General features: G+C 35.7%; 1 protein-coding gene across 1 annotated transcript in view; it reads right to left on the minus strand.

The window, feature by feature from the left end:
- The window catches only part of LOC114242074 (xaa-Pro aminopeptidase 1), a 35,922-nt gene extending 27,231 nt beyond the window's left edge, over positions 1-8,691 (minus strand). The window contains exon 1 of the mRNA XM_089730058.1: positions 8,539-8,691. Coding sequence (XP_089586184.1) covers positions 8,539-8,584 — 46 coding nt within the window. The 5' untranslated portion in view covers positions 8,585-8,691. The remainder of the gene's footprint in view (positions 1-8,538) is intronic.

The following is an 8,691-nucleotide window of genomic DNA, read 5'->3' on the forward strand; positions in this document are numbered from 1 at the left end:
ATTCCAATAATATCTTACAGATGTTTTTAGTATCATTATACTATTATTAAATCGCCTATTTTTACAACATAGTTATCAATCAGCTACACTATGGTCTCTTAGACTTGAGCGGAAGTCATATCCTCAATCTAATGTAAAGGACGGAGCACATAGATACCACACATGGATGTGGCCCATCACATCAGGATGCCTAGTACTTCTGTTTAATATTTAAGATATTATTTATATCAATTTATAGATATCAATAAATAATTCAGTGATGTACACTTATAAAATCAATGGGAACGTACAAATAAACATTGTGGATGATTCGTTGCCAAGTGACCGGTGGTGTGGGCTTGGATACGCGGCCCCGCTACCAGGACCACAGCTCGACGAAGAGTTAAGTATAAATAGAGTGCATTCACCCTGCATTGAAATTGCAGTTGATGCGTGTGTACAAGAGTCAACAGCGTTGTGTTTGTCGCGTGCTTGTAGTAGTGACGTGACGAGCGAGACACAGTCGGATTTGAACCCTGCTGTTGAATACATGCGTTCATTGTTTTGTTTAGTAATAACATTATTTGGCTACTAAATAGATTAACAATAGCATAAAATCTTTTATTATTAAAAATATATTTTCAAACATATTTTATTTAGCACGATGAAACAAACGGTTATTTTCAGAGTCGGCGTGCATAGCGCCCAATGATATTACAAAAATATTTATCTGTTCTCGGTCTGGTGTTTGTTCTGTTCTGAATGAAATTAGACGATGAGAAGTTTTATTTGAAACTAAAATAAATCGAAGAAATTTGTAAATACTATCTAGTTGTGAGGTTTTGTTTTGTAACAGAGTAAAAAAATATATTTTAATTTATCACAATATTAACATCCATTATGCATAGTTGATTTAAACTTTTTAAAATAACCACTATTTCGGCAGCTGTATCCTTTTGCATATCACGGCAATGGCATCATATTTCATAATGTGGCAAAACTGGAATGCAACTAACTGTTTCGCGACAGAATTAGTACCACTGGGTATTATACATACTACGGGCTGACTCTACCTTCATTCAAATACAAAAAATAATTAAAATCAAACATAATAACACAAAATACTTTAGAGATTTAGGTCAGCGATGACAATTCTTAACTGTCAGGTGGTCATCACGAAAGGTGGCGATAAGTTGTGTTGTCAATTATTTCTTCGTTTCTCTGACGCTAAGCAATGCTTTCTTCCTAGAACCCGTATTCCCATCTGATGGATTTCAAACTAAGGTTGGCGGCAGTATTCTTGTTGTTCTATCTGTAGCGGCTTAATATCGAACACCCATCTACGCGAATAAAGAGAGAAAAAGGAAAAGTGCGCAGTAGCCGGTGGAAGTGAAACCTTCAAAAAAACACGTGTGGCACTCGGGGACTGAAGCGGTAAAGCTATTGCATAGCATTTTTTATCAACTTATGCAATTATAATTAGACAATAATAATTTAATATTAAAATTAAAATAAAATAAGACCACGCTATATTTATAAACATTAACAAAAGCAAAACATTAACTGTCGCCTTCACACTGGTGGTAGGACCTCTTGTGAGTCCGCACGGGTAGGTACCACCACCCCGTCTATTTCTGCCGTGAAGCAGTAATGCGTTTCGGTTTGAAGGGCGGGGCAGCCGTTGTAACTATACTGAGACCTTAGAACTTCTATCTCAAGGTGGGTGGCGCGTTTACGTTGTAGATGTCTATGGGCTCCAGTAACCACTTAACACCAGGTGGGCTGTGAGCTCATCCTCCCATCTAAGCAATAAAAAAAAAAAAACACTAATAAGCTAGACCGCGCGAGAGAAAGATGGGCAGACTTTTCATGATGCGCATGCAGTGCGATGTCACGCCGCGCGCTTATTCGCAAACACTACACAAGCGCAACGTGTGAATGTGTTGAACGCGAGCTACATGGTAGGCGGAGTGCGGGGGTGTTAGCTTTTATTATCGTTACGGAATTTGTTGATTCGGTCGCCGCGCTCAAAGCCCGCGATAAAAACTATGCAATATATTCTATTTCGTTCACTCGCTTTGTCAGTCTGACTTTATTTTAGCGTTACTTAACACCAGGTGGGCTGTGAGCTTGTCCACCCATCAACGCAATAAAAAAGAATAAGGTGATCGCTGTGGTCGCGCTTGTACATTGAAATTCTAGATATTGCAATTCGTAACATTTAGTTTTTTAGTATTTAATAAACGTTATCTTTGCAAAAGATTTGGGAGCACCAATTTTTTTATTGCCTTTTTAGGTAGTTGCCTAGTACAGGGCTAACCTGATGGTGAGTGATAACCATCTATACTATATACTATAATAATAATCTATATCTATACTAATATTATAAAGAGGAAAGATTTGTTTGTTTGTTTGTTTCGAATAGGCTCCGAAACTACTGGACCGATTTGAAAAATTCTTTTTCCATTAGAAGCCGACATTGTCCCTGATGAACATAGGCTACTTTTTTTAATTTTTTTTTTATTTTTTTTTTTTGGTTTCATGTGTGTTTTAATGTTTCCGAAGCGAAGCGAGGGCGGGTCGCTAGTCGCTTATAGAATTATATCGTACAATCAATTTCAACTATGTATGTCTACGACTTCCGAAATTCTTTATTATGTTTTCTTCTAAAATACATTATATATTTATTAAACTATAGTTCATAGTTATTTGGTCCTTGAAGTGTGTGCCAATTTTCATGTTAATCAGAAGTTTTAAGTTTTTGTAAAACAATCTGAATGATTCCGTAAACCTGATAGGTAGAGACGGGCCAATAAACGCGCTTTAGAAAAACTCTAATCTGACCGCTTTTAATGAAACATTTCTACTAAAGCGTTGTGTTGTGAATCGAGGTCAGCGGAGGGATGGTGCGTGGGCCATAGTGACAAATGGATTCCATTGTCTTGCTTCATTACTGAAGGGTGTTCTGACGACTCGACCGACCCTCTTGTAATTTATTATGAAAATTCCTCTTAAAACATTCTTTTATAGCAAGTTTTCACACAAATTTGTTTCTCACGCGACTTCATCTGAAAGCTTATCTCTGCGATTCACAGTTCTAAAATCTATATATTAATACGTGAAGCAAAAATTTTGTATCCCTTTTTACGAAAATTGCGCGGACGGAGGAGTATGAAATTTTCCACACTTATACAGAATATAGAGAAGAAGTGCACAATGCTAATATTTTTTTTAAATAATGCATAAAAGATACATTAAATCAATAAAGAAAACATTACACACACTACCATGTATTTGACACAAACACATATACCTAGTCAGGTCATAAATTCTGTCACATGTTTAATGTAAAATAATTGAAAAAAGTTTATTCATTATGTAACCATTCATATACCAAAATGAACTTAACAAAACATAGATTCTTATGACACTAAAGTTTATTCAAAATGACCTCCGTGATTTTGAATACAGGCCTTCAATCTGCGCGGCCAGTCGTCTATCGCAGCACGAACGAGGTCCATGTCAATATCGGCGGCTGCCTTAATCAGGATGTCTTGAGTGACTCCAAATTGGGATGAGGCTTTGAGCACGCCTTTTCCTCCAAGTGTTGCCATATCTTGTAATCTAACGGATACAAATCTGGACTGGAGGAGGGCCAGTCCTCGTGCCGGATGAAGTCGATTTCACGCGCCGCCAGCCAGTCTTGTGTGCTCTTCGCTCTATGAGCTGGCGCCGAATCTTGTTGGAATACCCAGTGCCTGTTATTGAAATTATATATGGTATGAGAAACAGGTTCCACAAGGTTCGTCAGGACTGTATTTTGATACACAACTGCATTCGTTTTTACACCTTTCTCACAAAAATGTACCTCTGTTAAGCCCCAATAAGAAACTCCCAACCATACCATGAGTGAGGATGGAAAATGACCTCGTTGGACACGCGGAATACGGTTGTTCGCTTCTTCACTACTGTGTGCGTACACCTTATCATTTTGTTTGTTGTAGCTCTCTTCTACGGTAAAAAATTTTTCATCCGAAAAAAGAATTTCGCGATATTTTATTCCCGCGTACCGCTTCAACAAAGCGCGGCATCTCTTCAGTCTCAGGTTCATTGGACGAGCATTCAAACGATGTCCTGTTTTTCTTCGATATGCCCGAAGCCCTAAGTCTTCATTTAACACCCTTTTCACCGTGGTTCTGCTTAACCCCATCTGAAGGGCCAACAGTTTCTGCTTACGTTTGGGATTTCTTTGAATTCGCGCCTTCACAGCTTTTATCACTGCTGGAGTCCTAACAGACCGAGGGCGACCACTTCTTGACCTGTCATCTACACTAGAGTCTTCATTGTATCGTTTGATGGTACGATAAACGAATCTTTTGGTTATATTCAAATTTTTCAGTATGTTAAAAATTTGAATTGGCGCGTAACCACAACGATGCAACGCAATAACTGCAACACGGTCTTCTTTAAGCGTCCACTCCATATTTAAAAATGAGTAAAATTCTAAAAGTATACATTTTTATTTTCATGAACAATTCGAAATTCGAATTCAATAAACTTTTTTGTGGCCAGCATTCTAAAAGAAAAGTTTTTACTGTGTGACAATACTTATGACCTGACTAGGTATATTCTTTATTTACTGTCAAACTTTTGTTATTGCTTAAAGTCTGTGGTTAATATTGTTTATCTTATTTGTTAATATTATTTGTCTATAGTGTAGTCTTGGCAAAATACGTGATTATCGAAGTATATAGTAATAGTTTTTGACAATAGAATCATAATAATGTTCAAACTTATAATTTCAATCAATTATAGTCGAATTTCGACTAATGCGGGACCACTAGTTTTAACAGATATTCGTTTAAAATCCATTGATTTTATAATTAGGACACAGTATTGTTTCTTTTACAATATATTCATCGCAGATCTATACTTCTATACTAATATTATAAAGAAGAAAGATTTGTTTGTTTGTTTGTATTGAATAGGCTCCGAAACTACTAAGCGGATTTGAAAAATTCTTTCACTGTTTGGAAGCTACATTATTCCCGAGTGACATAGGCTATAATCTATTTTGAAAAAAAATAAGGATCTTACTAAAACTCCAATAACGTAACCCAAGGTGTAAAAAAAATCTAAAATATTCTTTACATAGCGTGCCCTGCGAAAACTATTGATGATAGAATAAAATAATGTACACCGACATTGTAGAACACATTATTATTTACAAAAAGTATCGGGACAGCATATGTCTTACTATTATAGTTATACCGCAATAAGTGTTCTTTTATTTAAAAAAATAAAACCTCAAATATCCTTAAAATTGTTGTTAAAGACCCGAGCGGAGCCGGAGCATTCCGCTAATTTGTTAATGTGAGTACGATTGATATACGACATTGAAATAGAAACAATGAAACTAAGATCTAAACCGTCTGTGAACTACTGTCTGACATTGCCGTAGATTATATTAAAAAAATAAACACAAGATTAATAGCAGTAATGCGTTCCAGTTTAAAGAGTGGGGCAGCCGTTGTAACTATACTAAGACCTTAGAATTGTATCTCAAGGTGGGTGTCGCATTAACGTTGTATATGTCTATGGGCTCCAGTAACCACTTAATACCAGGTAGGCTGTGAGCTCGTCCACCCACCTCAGCAATAAAAATAATAATAATAATAAATCGTTAAAATTTGTCCCTTCATATTACAGTTAGGGTGATTTCAAAAAGGAAAAGACGTTCAAGACGTACATAATTCAATTTTTTTTTTAATTATTAGGTATTCGAATTCTGAGAAGTATCTACAGTTTATATTTTCTTTATAAATTGGTATCGAATAATACCTGATATTATCTGAATTAAATTTTCACGTACTTTATTACAATATCATTATTTAAATTGATATGTTTATTTATTTTCGTTTGACTGTTTCCTCTTCCAGCAGAAGTATTCTTAAACAACAATTTAATTTTATAATCAGTGGTTTGAAAAATTAATATATTCATACGACAATCGGAGTTTGCGTCTAAATTGAGTCATCAGATTCATCAAATCCGTACGTACCGGCGCGGCGGCGGGCCATTATACAGGTTAGTGGGGCATTTGTCAAGCGGAACGGGCTTATAGGGCGCGGCGAGGCCTTTGCGAACAACCCTCCTCGCTGGTTATGTTACCCTGGTAGTTATTTCTTTTTATGGTCTACGGGTAAATGTCAGGGGAGTGCCGTAGGCGCGCCTCTCACCCCGTGCGACTTTCAGCTTAACGCCAACTATAAACATGAAATAGGCAATATTCCCAATCGTTAAAGGCTAGCTATAAATGCGGAAAGAAGTAACACTAGACCTTGATTAGATACAATGTATTCTATTTTATATATACGAAAATAATATACCATATCATATTATCACAGTAACACCTTATTTTTTGACCAAGGATTCTCCGAAGTTTCATGTAAGCGCCAAAAGGACTAGTAAAATTATATCTTCTTCAATTTATGTTGTCCTAGTTAAAAAGGAGCACCGGAATCCCGTGTTTCTCACGCTCGCACCCGTGATGCCCTTAGGATCTCTTTCTATCTCTATCTAATCCCTAGGAAGGACCCTTCGCACTCGTAGAGACCGTGGGAATTTAAGGATAAGTACGAATGATCTGATTGGTATAGTCTCAGAGACATGGGTCAAAGTCTTAGCCGTATTATATGTGTAATGCTTTATTCTAGCCTTAAAACCGGTAGCAATGCTGCTTTACATCAGAAATACAGAGGATGGTGATAGCTAACCGCGCAGGCTCTCATTATGTCTCTCTGCGGAAATTTCTGCATTTCATTCGGGGTCTTAGTTCTATCATTATGTGGAAGTTGCTCATGAGCACGTGCTAAGTATGTATGTAGTATTTGCTGTGAATAATTGCGATCAGTGAGCACGAATTAATCGAATTTATCGCGTGTCTTATCCGTTCCCGAATACAAAACAGCTGATGATTAATTGAATTTTTGAAAGACATCAAATTAAAGTCTTTCATAAATTCATTTAATCAAACAAATGTTTGTAATATAAAATATGTGGTACTGTATATTTATGAAAACGGGACTAAGTGAGGAAAGTAATATTTTTTTAGCTTAGGTATTATATAATACAATATATTTTTTATTTACATACATGTTACATCTATTTCTTTGGCATGATCAACAGCCATAAGCTTTTTGATAGGTTTCAATATATCAGAGATCATTAAATTAATCTCGGTTGCAGGAGTGACGTAGCGTGTATTATTCCAATAAGGTGTTCGAAAAAAAAAACGAAAAAAAAAATTCGCAGTATTCTATAATATAGAATTTAAGGTGAATTTGTTTTATTAAATTTATAATGAAATAAAAAAGGTGATATAAAACAAGCAAAAGACAAGTTATGTTGTTTAAGGTATTGCTTCGGATCGTTTAGAACCTCTGGGTCTACGAAGGGACGGTTTCTTAATTTTTTTTACCAAATTTCCATTACGGGTGTTCTGAGATGATAAACTGCTTGAAATAACCCATTTATATAACATGTATTTTTTACCATAACATCGCTCCACAGCGGAACTATGTTTATCCAGAATACCTGGAACCACTGTGAACATCCACAGTGCGTTTCCAGATATATTCTTAACGACATACCATCCTATTTTGAAATTAGTTTTCCTCTATGGTTTTTCCCGGACCCTATGACATATCCTTCTTCAAGCGAAGTTTGAGGAAAGTCCTCAGCGGTGGGCAGCAGCTTAACTGCTCTCCTAAAATTGCTGATACGACCAGATTTATAAAATTGAATATAAAGCTTAAACACTCCCAATTGAGCAATTAGCTTGTTCGAATCAAAAAAAAAAATCTCATCCGTTTATCTAAACAACCTGGCTCCGTGTGACATTATACAATCAATAATGTAAAAATCGTGAAAAAAGACAAATTTCATGAAAGAAATTATATGAAATTAGAAAATTATTCTGTCGGTCCATTGAACACTGAAATATAATATTTTATAATAAAATAACTTACAATGGGAAATTTCAGATTACAATGACAGAATACAGATAGCAATTTTTGTAGACAAAAGTATCAGCAAGTGACAAAGATAGATTTGCGATGTCCGACGGAAAGACTTGATATTTTATAAGCGGACCGGGATACTAATAGCTTGGGCCGATCATTAGCATCAGCAATAGGGCATGACCAGGCCGTGCTACTTTTAATTGTTGAATGGAGAACTACGCCTTTAGCGCTGGGTAAGCATTTCTCCGTTTGTGTAATACCTACAGTTTATCTGTATTAATGTATTACGGAAAATACATATAAATCAAAGGATTTTTTTGACAATTTCGTTATTTTCAAACATAGAAAACAAAAGGCCCTAAGAATCAGCTCAGTCGGTGAATTTAATTCAACTCATTGTTCGAGGCTCAGTATATATTCCAAACCAATGTAGATAAGTACAACGAGATTGATTAGTACCAAAAATATCATGATTCAGATTTAGATTTCTGGAAACGGTTTGGATTAAAAATATAAAATGGATTTTCCGACTCACCTGAAGCGGGAATAAGAAAAACACTCAAAATCTTCAAAATACTCATGTCTGATGCGCGCTTAATACTATTATAATTTAAATTTACGCAAAAAACATAACAATTTATTTCTATATTTTATACTGTTGTTTAAAATGAAGTGATTTTTTTTTAAA

Source organism: Bombyx mandarina, chromosome 09, assembly GCF_030267445.1.
Source record: "Bombyx mandarina strain Sakado chromosome 09, ASM3026744v2".
NCBI classification, from domain to species: domain Eukaryota; kingdom Metazoa; phylum Arthropoda; class Insecta; order Lepidoptera; family Bombycidae; genus Bombyx; species Bombyx mandarina.